At 48.5% G+C, this 18,713-nt stretch overlaps 1 protein-coding gene across 1 annotated transcript in view; it reads left to right on the forward strand.

Annotated features, from left to right (window-relative positions):
- Positions 1-18,713, forward strand: part of LOC124478657 — a 47,738-nt gene that overhangs the window by 13,998 nt on the left and 15,027 nt on the right. Inside the window, exons 8-11 of the mRNA XM_047037010.1 lie at positions 5,029-5,152; positions 14,575-14,674; positions 16,430-16,488; positions 16,777-16,841. Coding sequence (XP_046892966.1) covers positions 5,029-5,152; positions 14,575-14,674; positions 16,430-16,488; positions 16,777-16,841 — 348 coding nt within the window. The remainder of the gene's footprint in view (positions 1-5,028; positions 5,153-14,574; positions 14,675-16,429; positions 16,489-16,776; positions 16,842-18,713) is intronic.

The following is an 18,713-nucleotide window of genomic DNA, read 5'->3' on the forward strand; positions in this document are numbered from 1 at the left end:
GTCTGGCTGGTGAGAACTCACTGGAATTCCAAATAGTGTTCTCCTGTGTCGACACTGAGAGCTTCTCCATCAGGCGTTTTGCACGCTGGAGGTGAGAGATGATTCATCTCAATGTCTGTCTCACGTTCTACTTTAGATGTGAGGAAAACACAGTCTGTAGAGACACTAAGTAGCACGTAGTTTGATTATGAATATAGAATGTGCTGCTGTTTGTCTTATATCTGTCTGTGCCTCCAGGCATGGGTAGAAGGTCCTAAATGTTTTTCCCCCGGGTCCTGTAATATCCTGTGATTGTTCATACTGTATCTTTAAATCTCGCAATTGACTTTGAATAAATCACTGCCTTTCATCATCTTGAGGGAAAGTTTGCCTTTCAAAACTCTCTGTTTGATACCACTAAGAGCCGCCACATCCGAATGCACCGTGGCTCCTACATATTACATGGGGAGGCGTGATGCAATCGTGTGTTGTTGCTGATGATAGCCAGAAGATGCTGTCGTTCCAACCGGTCCTTGGGAAGGGGGCGAGGGAGGGGGGGGGGGTAATGCCGTGTCACAACACAAACACTATCAAGATGGGGAATCTAGAAGAAGAGAAGAAGAGGGGTAGATGGAGATGGAGCATAAGGGGTTGTTTTTGTTGTCTGTGTCGGGTTCCAGGAGAGACTTCCACTCAGTCAAAATACTTTTTTCCACGCCGTCGACTGCCATTCAACCGAGAATAGATCACATTTCTCCAATCTATTAACGCACGGACATGAAAGGGTTGCCGTTCCAGCGGCGTAATCAAAGGCAGCCTTGGAAGTGTGCATCGTGTGAAACGGGGGAAAGGAAGCAGAGGTGTAGAGAGCGAGAGAGTTCCGATGAGGATGGTTTGTAATGCCAGGGTAGCCATTAGTACGGTGGCCCTGAAGTGCAAATGACACCCCCTAATATGAGTACATCCCCCAAATGAAAATACTCCCCCCCAATACGAGTCAACTCCCCCCAAATCGGATGACTTGTTCACCTCCCCCCAATACAAAAACGCGCTCCCCCAAATGGAAAACGACATTACATTAACTCAAAAACACATTACATTTACTCTGAACGGAAAGGGTAGGTACTACACTTTAGCGCTGATTTGATGCAGTAGGCTAACTGACAAGAAATAAGAAATTGATGACAGAAGTACAAAATGCAATAGCCTGACAGAGTTACGTTACGTGCACCAGGACATTTATTTGGGTATGGAAGCATGTAGCATAGGCTATGTATGCAAAAGCATAAATTGCAGTGTTAAACGTAAACATTGATAGCCAAACAACTAGTCCACGTAACTCTGTCATTATCATGAAATTAATCGTTTTGATTTGAAGGAAAGAGGAAACATTAATGTTTACAATTCAGAGTCATTACACTACTCTTTATTTTAATCAGGGTCATTCCTATAAAATAATCTTAGATCTGCTGTTAACGTTTCACAATATAAGTAGCCTATGCGCACGCTAAAAACGCAGTTGAAGGAATCAGGACTTTTCAGAAGAAAAAACTAATAGTCCACTACAGAAGAATGAAATGCCACAATGACAGTGGACCAGGATAGTTGTTTGGCTATCGATTTTTACATTTAACTCGAAACACTTTTGTTTAAGAAGCCTACTATTTGCTACATTCTTCGATAGCCAAACAAATGTTCTGGTGCACGTAACTCTGCCAGGCTATTGCATTTTGTACTTCTGTCGATCAATTTCTTATTTCTTGTTAGTTAGCCTACTGCATCCAATCAGCGCTAAAGTGTAGTACCTACCCTTTCCGTTCAGAGTTAATGTAATGTGTTTTTGAGTTAATGTAATGTCGTTTTCCATTTGGGGGAGCGCGTTTTTGTATTGGGGGGAGGTGAACAAGTCATCTGATTTGGGGGGAGTTGACTCGTATTGGGGGGGAGTATTTTCATTTTTGGGGGGAGGTGAACAAGTCATCCGATTTGGGGGGAGTTGCCTCGTATTGGGGGGGAGTATTTTCATTTGGGGGATGTACTCATATTAAGGGGTGTCATTTGCACTTCAGGGCCACCGTACATTAGTACCCCCACCCCCATCCCTGACTGGAACACACAAACTCGTAGACCTACACAACTCCGCTAATCCGAGTCTGCTCCAGGAGCTGCATATGCTGGGCTAATTGAATGAGGACAGGGCTCTAATTGCAGCCTGGTGCCAGGTGTGGTCACGTCTGTGTGGACTCTTCCAGCCTCCACGCACTCAGTCTTCAGACTAGATGGCAGCCAGCGGATTTCCAAGTGCTTTTAGAGGGAGAGTGTTCGGTGAAGACGGACCGATCGTTAACAGAGCACGGTTTGTTTAGCTCCAGCTTCACATGAGAAGCATTACTGGACTAGCCTGGATACAAAAGGTATAGATATCTTCTGTATAAACAAAACAAAGAGAGAGAAAAAACACTGTCTCTTTGGTATGACTCGTAATGGGCTTTGCGTACGGCTAGAACTTTAAAAAAAGGACACTGATCCATATTTCATCTTCTAAAACAGGTATGTTCCTCGTCGGTTGTAGAATGGCTCTCAGAGTGAAGTCCAGACATTGTGTGTCTGCTTGCACTCGTGATCCTGATGCCCTTGAGGTGGGAGGAGGAGAGAGGCACTGAGGATGTTTTCATTTTAATTAAAGCTCTTCTCTCAGCTCCCCTATAAACACCCACACACACATCCATAAACACACACACAACCAACCAACAACACTTCACGCACATGCCTCGCACACACCACATGCAAACGGCGCGTGCGTCACACACACACACACACAGAGGACACAAATTCCAGCAGCAGAAATAATACTCTATTATCAGACTGAAAAGATCAATTTATCTTGCGGGCGACAGAACCAAGCGAGCACTTTAAAGTTCTGCGGACATGAATAATTAAGCAGTTTATTTATCAGGGAAAATTATCCATAAGCGCTTTTGAGTGGTGTTATTGCTTACCGCATTCTCTCTCTCCCACCCCCCCACCCCCCGCGCCGCAACCCCCAACACACACACACACATCTCCCACCCCGCTGGCATCTTGCCCCCGCTACAGGATTTTATTTGAGAAGTGCTTTGTGAAGAGGAGCCCAGGGAAGCAGGGTTGATGAATCGACACAGACAGCTAGCCTGGCTCCACAGTATTAGCATACTAACACCCAACCTCCCAGCTCCTGAAGCCCACCAGGCCCCGTTTGTGGGTGGAGCTTGTGGGGTGAGGACAGGGGTGGAGCTTAACATCCCGGGTGACACTGAGTTGGAGAGCAGTGTTGGGGTTCACGCTGCGGGATGCTGCAGTCATATCGCGTCTTTTAAGTTTTGTCTTTGTATTATAATTTATTGGGGAGAGAGGAGGGGCCTATGTCCTGTACAGGGTTTGTACCCTTTATTCAGATTCTCAGAGTTCAGTGGAGTGGCTGTTTGGAGTGGTGTTCTTTTAGGGTAAGGGTCAGGTATGTTTGCGATCAATTTCCCCCAGTTGAAGCTTAAGTGATAAGTAAGAAAGCCGTGTTTGATGTGCTTAAGGTTTTCAACCTCAATGCACCAAAGTGACACAAACACAAACAAACAAACAGAGACAAAAACCTTGGAGTCCTTCATGGCCTCCGAAGCTAAGGCTGGGAGCGTCTCAAGGGGAGAGTGGAGATGAGGTGGTTTAGCTGTAGGAACTGTCGCTGAGGAGCGAGTGAGGAGGTGAGGTTCTCCTCGCGGCTAAGAGAACCTCTCACTAGGCTACTTCTAAGGAGACCCTGAGCTCTCCAAACAGACAGTCACCACAGAGAGGGACTGAAAAGTCTAAAAACGTCTCTTTGTGCGATCTGCCGTCCAGATGCAATTGTTTTCCATCATGGAAGAGTTGGGTCCAACCTGAGAACCTAACCCAGGTCCGAAGGGGATCGTTCCTCTCTTGATGCACCCGTCTAGAGAGTGATCACCTGTCCATTTTTGGGGGGGCTCTCGGGTTTCTAGAAGTTTCCCAGCACAAAGTTATGGCCCAACAGATTACTTCTCAGAAGTTTGACAGTATGTCAAGTGCATTCCACCTCGGTCAAGTCACCGGTCAGCTCCACGCAACCACACTTCCCGACAGTGTCATCTTTTGTGGATGGAATCAATTGTGCTCACAGTAACACCCCTCTACCCCTCCCATTAGCCCCCCCCCCCCTCCTCCCCAGATCCATACCCCACACACGCACACACACACAAACACACACACTTGTCTTTGTCTCCCCCTGGGACTGATGCTGTAATTACCTTAATCAGTTTAGAGGTAATTTGTTTGGTTCCAGCCCGGTAAACACTTAACTTGGATATTATTCACAGGATCTGTTTTCACCGAGGTTTGGGGGTTCGGAAGGGGAGCGCCTAAGTGCATGATTAGACCCTTTTCTCCTGCCTGGTGGGGTGGGTGGGGGAGAGAGGAGGGATGGGGGGTGAGTGAGGAGGGATGGGGGGTGAGTGAGGAGGGATGGGGGGTGAGAGAGGAGGGATGGGGATGAGAGAGGAGAGCTGGTGAATGCTTGGCTCTGGGACCAGGCTTGCTTATTGAAGTGAGAAACCTCCAGTGAGTTTGAAATGATTCCCCTCGCGGCGCTAATCAATAGGTTATTTCAGGCCCTCTAAACTTGACACCCTACACTGGCCTTGCAGGCCTGCACCGTGGAAAACTATCTCGGGCTGATTGGATACTTTAGTGGCTAATGCTAATCTTCTCAGTTGATTAATTGTTTTAATAACGGGTATATAATTGCAGAACATTTGGAAAAGCATTTAATGAATGTGCTGATCAAAATCACTTCAATGAAACCATGTTTATTTTTCATTTAGTTGTGCAATGTTTGTTCAGCAGATTTAAGTAATAATTGTGATCATGTAATTCAGTGAAAATTCTGTGGACTCTTTAAAAGAAACGACACGGCTCTTATTCTGACATGTGTTTCCATCTGCCTAATAACGAAGGATTTGATGTGTGTGTGTGTGTGGGCCCGTGTACTGCATGTCTCCACAGCCATATCTACGTCATCCCCGCTTTTACCTGGACACTGTCTCTGGGGATCCTATTGGCTCAGGCAATCATCCAGCCAATCACGTCTCTGCTGACCTTCCTGAAGGGACTCATGCTGATTGTCACGGTAAGACCTGTTTGATCACAGCCCTCCGAAACCTCTCTAGAAGATCCACAGGCACACTTGTTTGTTTTTAAGACGCACTTCATTCCTCGGCCTGGCTCAACCCGTAACACGCTGCGTCAGATGATTACTGATTACAGGAGACTACCGCGCAATGACGCTAGCTAGTTAGCTAGTGCGGAAGATGACATGTTTATTGCCAAACTGCTTTCCCTCCATTGTGCTTTCGAAAGAGAGCCGGTCGCAGCTTCCAACCAAACGCATGAAAGCCTCTTCCAGTGTCACCATCGCTCAGCGGTGAAATGCAAATACAGAAAGGCAATAAAAGAACTCATATCCCAGTACCAACCTCGGAGAGACATGGACGGATATTGTCGAGGAGAGATTGTTATTACCTAGCTCCCTTTCATGTCTCCCCAAACAAAATATGGGACCCGAAATATACAGTACCACCTTATCAATTAACAACCCCCTGCTTGCTGCCTGGGATATTTATTCCTTGGCTGTTCATCCAATCTCGTGTCCCTCATCTTTAATCTCCACGCTCCTTTTTTTCATCCACGGCCGCTCCGACAACCTTTTTCACGGTATCTATCCTCCAGTATCGACATTTGAATTCAGGCACGCAGGCCAGCGTTGTGTTATTTAGTACTGAGACGCGGTGGCAGAATCCCTGGCTTCCCTAAATGACAGATTAGAACAGGTGACGAAAGCCGGGATGATGCAGTGGATCTGTAACACTGACTGATGAGGGCGATTTGCCCACTGATGAGACAATAGGAGGGAAAATGTCTCTGTCGGGCGCCTCCATGGGCATGCGTGATGAAATACCGGCCTTCTTATTGCCACTGTCAACAGAGGGGAAGCGCGGAGACTGACGGCGTCGCCGTCAGGTTCCAAACGGCGTTGAAAAATGTCAAGTCTCCTCTCTCCTTCCCTTCTTATTCCCTCACCTCCTTTCTCCCATCCTCTCCTTTCCTCTCCTCCTTTCTCCCATCCTCTCCTCCTTTCTCCCATCCTCTCCTCCTTTCTCTCATCCTCTCCTCTCCTCCTTTCTCTCATCCTCTCCTCTCCTCCTTTCTCTCATCCTCTCCTCCTCCTTTCTCTCATCCTCTCCTCTCCTCCTTTCTCCCATCCTCTCCTCCTTTCTCCCATCCTCTCCTCCTTTCTCCCATCCTCTCCTCCTTTCTCTCATCCTCTCCTCTACTCCTTTCTCTCATCCTCTCCTCCTTTCTCTCATCCTCTCCTCCTTTCTCCCGCCCTCTCCTTTCCTCTCCTCCTTTCTCCCGCCCTCTTCCAACATCTCCTCCTCGCCTCCCGCCTCCCTTCTTTCCCCCCAGGCAGAGTTCCTGTGTGGGTCAGCAATCCTGTTAAACAGTTGGTGCAGGCGTGCGCCAAGCCTCTAGTTGAACATGCAAATGAGCCTAATGGCTTCCTGGAACTCATTAAAGGGTCCGGCAGGACAGGAAGTGGCTTTAGAACCGCCGGGGAGGATTCTGGGATTTATGGTTAGGGTTGGCCAGGTCTCTTACAACATCAGAGGGAAAATTAATAATCTGAAATATAGAACCATTAAAAATGCATATGGTTTTTTACTTGGATTTGGCCACTGTTTAAATGTATGAATAATGTATTCAAAATGTCAGACAATGGTCTGGCACACTCATAAAAATGCCCACGCTCTCATAACTCAACAAATCTGACCCCTCTTTAATGTTTCAACCTCTGGGGAGCATGGGGAAGGGGGGAGAGGAGGAGGGAGGGGTGGATGGAGAGAGGAGGATGAAAAGGGAGGACAGATGGATGGATGTGGGGGGGAGAAGGACAGATGAAGAGGAAGAGAGTAAAGTGCAGGGGGAGACCCTGAGAGGAGAGGGGAAGAGAGGGCAGGGTCATTAGAGGGAAGCGGGGGAGGTCAGGAACAGTGGCTGGTTTGGCTGTTTGGTTTGGAACCAGGAATGCTGATGCTTGAAAACCCTGCCTTTCCATTGGCTGTCCATAGACTCTGAGCCAAAGGCCGGGGCGGTTAGAACGAGGAGCCTCGAGGAAAGCGACACCCTCCGGACAAGAGGAGGGCCCCGGCTACCTCCAGAAGTGGTTAGCATTTCGTTTCGTCCTTTCCCCATTCTCGGGCCCCCGTGTTAGCTCGAGGCTAACACGCTCTAACGGAAGCCTTCCCCGGCTTGTTTAAGTGGCGCCGTGTGTTCTTGTGTTGTGACTGCTGCGTGGGGTTTCAGCCGAGTGTGCGCTGCTAGCTGTCACCTCCCGCGCCCGTGCCCACCCTCCCGCTCCCCCCCGCCTCTCTCCTCCGTGGCCTCTGTCACCACACAGGCTGGCACAGAGGACGCTAGTGGCACACCACATTTTTCACTTCATGCAGATGGCTCTGGGTCCCTCCACGGTGTGTGTGTGTGTGTGTGTGTGAGCGTGTGTGTGTGAGCGTGTGTATGTGTGAGCGTGTGTGTGTCGGGTGTGCGTGTGTATCCGCAAGTCCATTAGCGTCATCGCACAGGCATGTGCATGTGTGTGATGATGTATGAGTTTGCCCGTGGTGCACAAGTATGTGCGTCTGCTCTTTGTGTGTGTGTGTGTGTGCGTGGGGACCATTTGGGCATTTCCAGGTCACTGCTTCTCAATGTCAGCGACAGTGTCGGTGTCTCAGCAGGAAACGTACAAGGCAGTTGGCAGCGTTGGCCAGGCGCGCTCCAACGGGGTGTCACTTTCTGCAAGGTTACACTCCCTCGTCTGTGTGTGTGGAGGCTTGTCGACCACGCCTGGCTAACATGACGCTAGCCACAGGTGTGAAGAGCAGAGTTCACGGTCCAGCTCTCGTGTCTTGGCGCCGGCCCTGGCCAAGGCCCTGTGTTCTCTCAAACAATGCCTCCGTCTGGGGGAGGGGGTGAGGGGGGGGTGGAGCCAGAGGATTAGACCGTCAACGACCTTCGTTTTGAATTCCCCCTGTCATGTGTTCTGCGTCAAGTTTTATCTTGCGTCTTGATATTCGAATGTGTAAGTCGTTTGTGTTATCGTTTGGTAAGTTTGAGGCTTAACGACACTGTGTGGCTTCAGTGGAGGACTGATACTGAGGCATAAAGAGCAACTCATTGAAACCAATATAATCCAGTTTGTGACACAATGGTGTTTTTGCATTAGCAAGGGCTGAATGTGGGCCTTTTTTCCTGGTCGCATGTAGCTGAATGCAGCTCTGGAGAGATGTTCATTGTACTCTGAAATAAATGTCTCCCTCCAATTAAAATCCAACTGGAAGGCAAAGAGGACATGGAAGGCATTTAGTTCTCAAACCCCTGTTCTCTCTCTAATCTCACACATAATGACCATTAATATGAACAAGAGCCAAAACACCCTGTCTTTTTTCACAGTGATTTCAATTATTTGACTCGATAAACAAGTCTTTAGAGAAGTCTTTTTTTTAAATTTTATATATATATATATGGATATTAGAGCTGCAGTCTTTCCCACGGGTCTGAGTGTATTTCTGGAAATATGAACTTGTATCTACCCTGGCAGGCAGCGCAGCAGAAAGATGGTGCAGTTGTTGTTGTTTTGTCATGGAGATTCATGGGTAGACTCCTGTCTGTCTGGCTCCTCTTTCATACACAGACTCCTTTTGTGATGGGGCCTTCTGTCAGATAGCCAAAAGCTTGAATTTAAAATATCTCTCACCCTTTTTTTCTGTCATTTTGCGGTACCACAATGGTTCAAAAAATCAATTTTTACCCTGTGATGTTTTATTCATCCAGCAGCTGGTTCAACGCCTGCAATCTTCCCTCCATCCTTCATTCCCATCTTCCCCTCGGTTCTCAGAATCTTCCGGTAGTCTATGAGGTGTTAACCTCATCCAAGTTCCTCAGCAGCAGACAAGTGAACAACATAGCTGCGCTGCTCAATACAGTCTCCACTCTGCTTCCTCTCCATCCATGCACCCCTCCCTCATTCATCTATCCATTCCCCTCTCTCTCCATCTCCCTATTCATCTGTCTACCCCCCCCCCCTCTCCATCTCTATTCTTTTTTAATTTATTTTTAGTCATTTAGCAGACGCTCTTATCCAGAGCGACTTACAGTAAGTACAGGGACAATCCCCCGAAGCAAGTAGGGTGAAGTGCCTTGCCCAAGCACAAAACCTCATTTTGCATGGCAGGGAATCGATCCGGCAACCTTCTGATTACTAGCCCGACTCCCTCCCCGCTCAGCCATCTGACTCATTCTTCATCTATCCATCCTCCTCGTTGTGTCCCTATCTTGCTCTCTCTCTCCCTATTTGTCCCTTTCTCTATCTCTTTGTCTTTCTATCCACACTCCCTTTCTCTCCTTTCCTCCATCCATTACGGCCTTGGGATGTCCCAGTCGTCCGTGGCAACGGCTCCAGCCAGCGGCAGGTCTGTAATCAGAGAGTCGTCTCCGCTCACCTGTCCAGCTCCGGCTGCACAACACTCATCTAATCATGACTCTCATGAACACAGAGAATCCGAGGCGTCAGCCTGGGCTTGTAGATGTGAGGATGTTAAGGATGTCAGATGGCTGAGCGGTGAGGGAGTCGGACTAGCAATCAGAAGGTTGCCGGATCGATTCCCCGCCGTGCCACATGACGTTGTGTCCTTGGGCAAGGCACTTCACCCTACTTGCCTCGGGGGGGGTTGTCCCTGTACCCGGGGAAAAATCTAGAGTCTGCTAAATGAATACATGTAAAATGACTCAGATTGGCGAAGCACTGCTGGGGGCTGTATGACTGCGCAGTGAACAAAGCAAGTTTCTTTTTCTGAGGTGATTCTTTTGTATTTGTTCAAGGGAATTCAGTCAATTTTGTTGTTGTTGGTGTGTGTGTGTGTGTTCGTCAAGTCATATTGGTCCTCTGTTGTGTTGATGTAGAGCTATTGCCCAGAAACCATGCTTATATACAAACATAGAAATCTTTGCCATCTGCGATATGGACTTAACTCCAGGGGACAGTTTGGAGTGTGTGATGGTGTGTGTGTTTGTGTGTGTGTGCACTACCAAGGAAATCCAAAATCAATCTCTTCCATTTCTCTGTTGTTCTTCAAGGACAGACTATCCTTAAGGGGCCAGTAATAAGTCTCAGGGCTGACTCTGTTATAGATAAACCCATTCTCCCACAGTCCTCCATCCCTTCCAACAACACTCCACACATTCAAGTCATGTGACTCCTCAAGCCAGCACGTACAGTGCCACAGCGAAATCTAGCAAACGTAGCCCACAGAAGTGTGACTAAGTCCTGCATCAGGTGCAAGTGGTGTACCAGGATCCCCGCCGTTTGACATACGTGTTGTGACGTTGAAAGTATTGTGTGGAAGGAGAGTTACGTGTGACTGCATGACCTTTATGAATATTTTCGTGTCGTACAGAAAGGATTTACGCATGGCCGCACATTGTGTGTGCTGCGTGTTCTTCCAGACACTCATACAGGGCACACTCACTTGCACACGAGAAGGGGCTTCTTGGACATGGATGTATTGTCCAATCTAATCAGAATGAACTCTTCACCCCCTGCCCCACCCCCACTCCTACCCCCACCCCCACCTGCCTTTTGACCAGTCAGGGTAAATAATTCAGTGTGCGTTTACAAACAGCAGACACCGTTCTGAAGAGACTGGTCACGACACCAAAGAGGTGCAGTGGTCCGCTGAGGGCTGACACTAGGCTTGTGAACAATTGCAGGTTGGAAGTGTGTGTCCATTATAAATAGTAGATGGAACGCTGCCCCCCCCCCCCCCCCCGACTACATTTTCCCAAACAATGTCTAAAAGCGCAACCGAAAAACAACAGCGTGTAGAGAGGAGGCAGCGTTCCCAGTAGTATTTTATTCTCTTGTGGTCGACTCCCCCCCCCCCCTCCTGCTGGGGCTGTGGGCTTGGTGTTTTGCATCGGTGATGAGTAGCTGAACACTCAAGCTTTTGACCTATTTTAGATAGGACAGCCAGAGCACGAATGTGAGAGTTTCCAGTAGACTGGTCAGCTTTAGTCCTTTAGGAAACACACAAGACCAAGTGTTGTACCCAGACAAGGCAGTTAGCACAAAGCATGATGATGTTCTGGACAAAAAAAGAATTATGAAGATACATTTTACCGTCGTCTAAGTTTGTTTTCTACTGACTTGTGTACTTCATAATTTGTTTTACATTTTTACTTTTACACCAACGCCATAACATTAATTTATTTAAAAAAAGATTATAACTGTGAAATCTCCTAATGACGTGGTTATAAAAAGCTACAAACACACTGAACATTTTTATTATTTCTCTCGTGGTTGACCCATGAGAGTTGACAGGATTTTCGTCAATTTTCGTATCTTGAATGAACAAACTGACAATCTGCAACGCCTGCAATAAAAATTTTAATAAAAAATGACAGATTGCCGTGGAGATTTTAAAGCAATCAAAGTTTATTAGGGAGCTCCCATAACAGGAGTTATGATGACTGAGATGCTCCAGGGAGCGTTCTTAAGACCTGGGTGTAATCTGGGAAGAGAGAGGAGCTATTGAAAGCAACATTAATAATATGGTTATTAGACAAAAGCAGAAAGGTGTGTGTGTGATTTGTGTTGTATGTGTGTATGTAGGAGCATCGAGTTGGTACCTACGTCTGTGTGTGTGTGTGCGTGCGTGGGATGTATTCCCATGCATGTGTGTGTGATAAACCAGTGTGCTCAGTACCTCCTGAGTTGTATTAGTTTCCTATTGATTGCTGGTGCCTGTGATGCTGGTGCCTGTGATGCTAGTGCCTGTGATGCTGGTGCCTTTGATGCTGGTGCCTGTGATGCTAGTGCCTGTGATGCTAGTGCCTATGATGCTGGTGCTTGTGATGCTAGTGCCTGTGATGCTAGTGCCTGTGATGCTAGTGCCTGTGATGCTGGTGCCTGTGATGCTGGTGCCTGTGATGCTAGTGCCTGTGATGCTGGTGCCTGTGATGCTGGTGCCTGTAATGCTAGTGCCTGTGATGCTAGTCCCTGTGATACTAGTGCCTGTGATGCTAGTGCCTGTGCTGCTAGTCCCTGTGATGCTGGTGCCTGTGAAGTTGGCATCAAGGAACCCCCCTCCCCAGCCCCCACCCCAGAGAGCCCCTCTGTGGTACCCCCACTACCCCCCAACCCCCCCACAGCTCCTAGCAGGTCGATCGCAGCCGATCCAGCGGCCTTCCACTGGGGCACTCGTCCACTGCACACCCCTCCCTCCTCCACAGAGCCCCACGCCCAGTGTCTTGATCAAATATTAAAGGCATAATCCATACTATTTCCACCCCATCAACAACAATACCAGGCTCCATGGTGTAAATAATGAGCGATGCGGGCAATCGATCTGCTCGTCTCCACAGACCATGAAAAGAGCCCCCCCCCCTAGCTTATTTCAAATCCCAACTTCACCCAAGTTACACGTTCAGTCTTTTGATCGGAGATTGGACCCCTTCATGACTACCATTACTGCCTCTGATATTTAACCAAGTCTCATTTAATCTGTAGCTGGCACAACATAGAGCTCAAAACCGCACAGGCCCTGCAACAGAAGAAGCCATCAGGCCGATTTTTCATGGGCAGTTTTGTTAGCCAATCAGACATGGCACCCAGCTCCATCAGGGACCAAGCGTCCTTGTGAAATGCTCGATGGAAAATGCACAATGGCATGACATGAGCACAGTGAATTGTTACACCTTGATATGAGCCCAATTAAATCAGTCTGGATCGTAACAGGCTGTTTATTTAGCACATGAATCTAATGTCTCTCTCTCCCTTCCTCTCTTTTCTCCATCCCCCCTCGCTCTCCTTTCGTTCGCATGCAGATGTGGTTTTGCGGTTGATGGAACTATTTTGCCGAGGGAAGAGAATTGTCAATTACATGGTTCACACTAGTTCGTTCGATTTTTTTTTACACGGCATAAAAAAGGTTCTGGACATCTCTTCTGCTGTCCCTTTAGCAGTGAAACCCCTGTCAGTCATCCTAACGATTGGCTTGACTGGCACTGTGAAGGTGTGGGATTTGAAGTTGCCGTTTCAGAGACTAAGCAGGGCTGTTTATTAGGGATGACACTCACCAGATCGGTGTGTGAGTTTTTGTATCATTTGTCTTCATTCTGATTTCTTTCCTAATGTTTCTGCACGTGTCCATGCCCTTGGTTTTCCGTTTTCAACCCAGCTTTCCATAGAACCTGTCTACAGAACAACACTAAGGAAAGCAGTCCGTGCTTTCAAGGAGTTCCCAAAGAATTTAGCAGGTTTGCCAAGTTTTTCTATTGGTGTGGGTGTGTGTTGTGTGTCTTCAGCAGTAGGGACTATGTGAGAACCAATCCTGCCCAACACACAAGCCAGACACACACACACACACCACTCTCTGTTTTTCTCCCTGTGATCCCTGTGTGACCTCTCTTACTCATCCATGCTCTCCACGGTGAGAGACACTCTCTCACATCATCCCCACAGCATTCTGCACGGTGTGCATTAGGAGTGTGTGTGTGTGTGCGTGCGTGTTTGTATGATTGGCAGTGCACGTTACTCTCCCATGTGTTGCGTGAAGAGTTACAGATGGTTCAAGTACCAGCGAGGTTAGCCGTTGAGAGCTTGTGATCATACTGCCGTCTTTGGTCTCGGTGCCCAAACAGACCCAGGCTGCATTACTGGCCACCGACTATAGGAGAAAGAGAAAGAGAGGGATGTTGAAGGAGAGTGTTGGACAAATACACTCAGAGAACAGGCACTGAGGGACTCTCACTTTGTCTTCTAATGTGCCTATCGCACACACACGCGCGCTGATGTCGGCTATTTCCTGACTCACGCACCACCTCGGTGCATTTGACTCAACTCTCTCTCTCCCCTCTCTCTCTCTCTCCCCTCTCTCTATATCTCTCTCTCTCTCTCTCTCTCTCTCTCTCTCTCTCTCTCTCTCTCTCTCTCTCTCTTGCACAGGGACACTCAAGGCGTAGACGTGTTCCTTTGCGAGGCTTTGACAGTAAAGGCGACCTAATGGAATTCTTACTCCTAGATTTCAGGGCATACTTCAATTTCACGAGAGCCAATGACTTTCAGAGTAATTGCGATCGCGACACTTTTTCATACTGCAAATAGTATAATATTCAGAATGCCCTCAGAACCCGCCAGGAAAAGACGTCGGCCTTGATATCGAGTGTTGTCTTGTGTGTCGTGGTTGTTGTGTGTTCTTATTTCACGCTTCTCTTGGCTCTTCTCCTCACCCCGTCCTGTCATGTGTTCAGCCTCGGCTCGACTCTGGAGGTTAGCACGCAACCGCCATCATGTCCGCCGTCCAATGTCCTTTTGCGGTGGAAATGTCAGCTGAAATGAGGACCTGGACGAGAGGGCCGGTGTGTTCTCTGGGTGTTCTGATTGTGTGTGAGGCTCGCTCCCTTTTCCCCTGCCCGCTCCTCATCACGTATGTCCCCTAGGTGGCGGTGACATTTGCCGTGGGGTCGGAAGTTCACCTGAAGAGCACCAACGACTTCCGACAAATTGGCAAACCTTTCTTAATGGGCACCGTGGCGCTGGGTGAGATGGAACACGCGCCCACACTCCCCTTTGTTATCCTGTCTCCATCTGGTTCCTGGTCCCCTTTCACACACAATATGTTGCTTTTCTAATGGTCTGTGGGGTGTGTGCTGGGTCTGGAATGTGTGTGTGTGTGTGTGTTTGTGTGTCTGTCTGAGGATGTGGACCAGCATGATATTGCCAGTGACGTCAGAGCTGTATGTATATAACACTCCTGAGAGACCGTTAATATGCTCTCTTCTATGACCTAGTCTACCTTTCAACAAGGACAGATGTACTCTGAGAATCAGAGAGAGAGAGAGAGAGAGGGGGGGGGGCGGAGGCGCACACGCACCATATATTTACGTATGTGTCAGCACATGTCAAAACTGAATAAAAAGGGAGAGGGAGGATGACAAAAGCTGGCAGGAGATGGAAAGAATAAACAATATATAGATAAACTGCAACGACACTACCTGTGGTAAGTTTAGAAACACCTAGTCTGTCGTTTTTTGAGACACATGCACGTTTCTATTGTTTATATGCAACAAACTAGGTCATTTTTAATGGTATAAAGATTTGTCTTGGGCCAAAATGTACAGATATTGGTACGAATTTGGAGAACATGCCAACTCGTATAGATGTACGTTGAATGATTGAATTCATGAATGAAAACATTTCATAAAAACATGTGTCGCATGTGTTATTATTTGGAGAACATGCCAACTCTTATAGATGTACGTTGAATGATTGAATTCATGAATGAAAACATTTCATAAAAACAGGTGTCGCATGTGTCTCTCAAAATGATATAAGGCTTCTGACAGGCACTGTACAGTATACATCGATAGATATGGTAGCTACAATAGATAGATACTGCAGTTAGATACTGTAGATCACAGGTCAATTACAGAGATACTACAGATAGATTTGTTGTTATAGAGAGATGCAATAGATATATACTGTAGGTATATATATATTTAGAAAGATACCATAGATAGATGTACTGTAAATAGATGATGATGCTGATGCTCGCAGTACAACCAGGTGTTTGTTCATGCCTGGGTGTATCGGGGGGGTGGGGGTGGAGGTTTAGAGCCCCCGCCCCCTGGGGCTTCTCCTCTGTGGAGCTAATGTGTACACTGCTAATAGGGTAGGCCCCCCAGGGCCCACCGTGGGGATGACAAACCTCCATACCTTCCTCTGCCAGCCATCTGGTGCTGGGGAGACAGGGAGGGTTAGTCCCTCGTTCCTCCCTGTCTCTCTTTCCTCTCTCCTTGCTCTCTTCCTCCACTTCTCTCTCTTTCGCACGCTCGCTCCTTTTGCTACTCTCTCGCCCCCTGCTCCATCTCCTCCCATCTCCCCCCCTTCTTTCTGTTCTCTACTTCCTGTCTCCTCTCTCTCCTCCTTGCTCCCCCCTCTCTCTCTCGCTTCTCCTCCTTTCGCTAGTTTCCCGATGTTGCTCGTCTGGGAAAACACCGTAAGCTGTGTCAGCACATTCCAGATTCAATATGACTTCTGTCCTTGTTGTGTTTGAAACTGAAATATAGAGAGAACAAGCACTAATTCGCAGCCAGCGGGAGGTACAGAGGGAGGGGGAGAGAGATAGATATATTGATTTAATACCAGTAAACGACATCATGAAACAAATCAGGACAATACAGAATAACACCCTCACAAAGATCATCTCAGTGAATCAACAGTGCATGCCATTCTGTAATTAGAGTGTGTGTGTGTGTGTCTCATGTTCCTCATCCTGCTTCTCTGTCCTTGCAGGAGGCATCGTCAACGTCATGCCCCTCCTCTTCTCCCAGATATCCCACAACAGGACTCAGGTAAAAGCCTTCGGGCGCGCTTGATTCTACTCACCCCAGTTCGACAAAGCTAACAGTACAACCACGAGCATGCTGTGTTAAGGATGGGGAGGGCAAAGCTCAGTGGTCAGAGCATGTTCACCCCGTCCCCCGTCCCCCCTCCCCTTCCCTCTGTACTGAACGCCGCTTTCGATAAATGTCTGCTCGATGAAAACGGCGTTGAAAGGAGATCCAAGTGCGCCACCGTGTTGGGTCGTAGTCATCTCAGAGGGGGGTTGACTTGGGGTGTCTTCTCTCTCCCGGCTCCAGATCCTGTGGTTCAGGAGGGCCGTGCTGGGGGGCCTGGCGACCTGCACTCTGCTCAACGTGCTGTGGTGAGTGTCTGTGTTCCTCTCCAGGGGGGGTGCGGCACCTCGAGGGCTGGCCCCAAATACATGGCATGCCAAACACCACCACAATCTCAACAGCAGCGGCGGCGGCGACCGTAGCGCAACCGTGGCACAACCGGTGGCATCATTTAGTGACGTGTCTCACAGACTAGGTCCAGACCAGCACTCCTGTCCAAGAGACGATGAGCTCAACTGGAGCTGTCCCTGGGACAGAACCCCCCCCCCTCCCCCACTGGAGCTGTCCCTGCGACAGACCCCCCCCCTCCCCACTGGAGCTGTCCCTGTGACAGACCCCCCCCCTCCCTTTCCCTCTGCCCGTCCCATCTTCATCCCAGCTCTCGCCCATCCCTCCCAGCATCCATTGTCCATCCTCCTGCCATCCTTCTATCTCTCCCTTTGTCTCTCTCTGTCTCTCTCTCTCTCTCTGTCTGTCTCTCTCTCTCCTTCTCGTCCCTCTCTCCTTCTCGTCCCTCTCTCCTTCTCTGAAGGCCTGCGTTGTATCTAATCAAGTGTGAAGAACCCTATTGAGTTTGCAATCAGCGCTTTGTTCCTCCGGAGAGTGAAAGCAATTATGTTGAAGCAGATGAAACTACCAGGAGTTTGATTCAGGAGATGAAATATCCCAGCAGGCACTGGGGGACCGTGTGCTCAACCCTGGTTGGCCACTGCTAAATGAAACCGCACCCTGATTGGCGGGCAGGAGACTAGATATTCCACCAGTGAAGGCGTGGTGCTTAGATGAGTTTGTCAGGTTGTTGTACACATATTGAAGCAGAGACAACATTTTTTTTTGTTTGATTTAAAGGAAGAGAATGTTAAAAGAAGACAGTTGGGAAAATGCGGTATGGTTTATTGTCTGCTTATTTGTCGTGAAGATAAAAAGGTCCTTCCCGAAGTGTCCATCATGTAGTTTTATTCCTGCGCCGGTGGCCGTATTTCACAGCGTATGATAATGGTTGGGTCAGCACTCTTTTCCTCGCCACACTTCCTGCCTCCTCAGGCCTTTCTTTGATTTGCTACACCCCCCCCCCCCCCCCCCCCCCCCCCACACCACTGTTTGTTTGTTGGGGCGGAGTGACGGTGATGACCGTCTTTATTTAGAAGCGCTTCCCCCGGTGTCCATTTGTTTCCCCCGGACACCCCCCCACCCCCCACCCGCCCATCTTAAAAACTCTGTGTCGTCTCTGTGCAACAGCTTTGCCACTAAAGTTCTCTCTCCGTCTCCGCCCGGCAACGCTCACTTCCTGTCTCTGTCGCGGGCGTAATGGCTTCTCTGACGCCTCCATCTGTGTACGGCAAATTGACTGCATCTGGTCTTTTGGTGACAAAGGGAAGTTAATGATGCTCTCCTTCTCTCTCCCACACACGCCACACACAAACACAGACAGACAAACCGTGAACACACACACAGACACAGAGACAATCCGTAAACACACACACGCGAGACACACAAACTCATACACATGTCGATTCTCTACACACACTCACGCCATGATTCTCTCTACACACACACACACGCACACAACCCATATACACACACAAACTCAGACAGACAAGATGATTCTCTACACGCACACTATTTCTCTCACACACACAGGCAATGAAATAACACCTGATTGTGGTGAATGTGCAGAAGGATGCTGATGTGAGCCAGACAGACGTGGTGTGTGTGTGTGTGTGAGGGTGTAGTGGGGCAGTGTACTGTGAGTGGCAGAGGGAAATCGATTCAGACAGGCTGCTCCGCTCCTGGTATAAACACTAGACTCCGATTGGCACCGAATCAAAGTCGACACACAAGCGTCGCCTCCGACGTCCTGATGTTCCGAGTGTGGCGCCAGCCCCCGTCGCTGGGTCCGC

This window comes from Hypomesus transpacificus, chromosome 16 (genome assembly GCF_021917145.1).
Source record: "Hypomesus transpacificus isolate Combined female chromosome 16, fHypTra1, whole genome shotgun sequence".
Taxonomy (NCBI): domain Eukaryota; kingdom Metazoa; phylum Chordata; class Actinopteri; order Osmeriformes; family Osmeridae; genus Hypomesus; species Hypomesus transpacificus.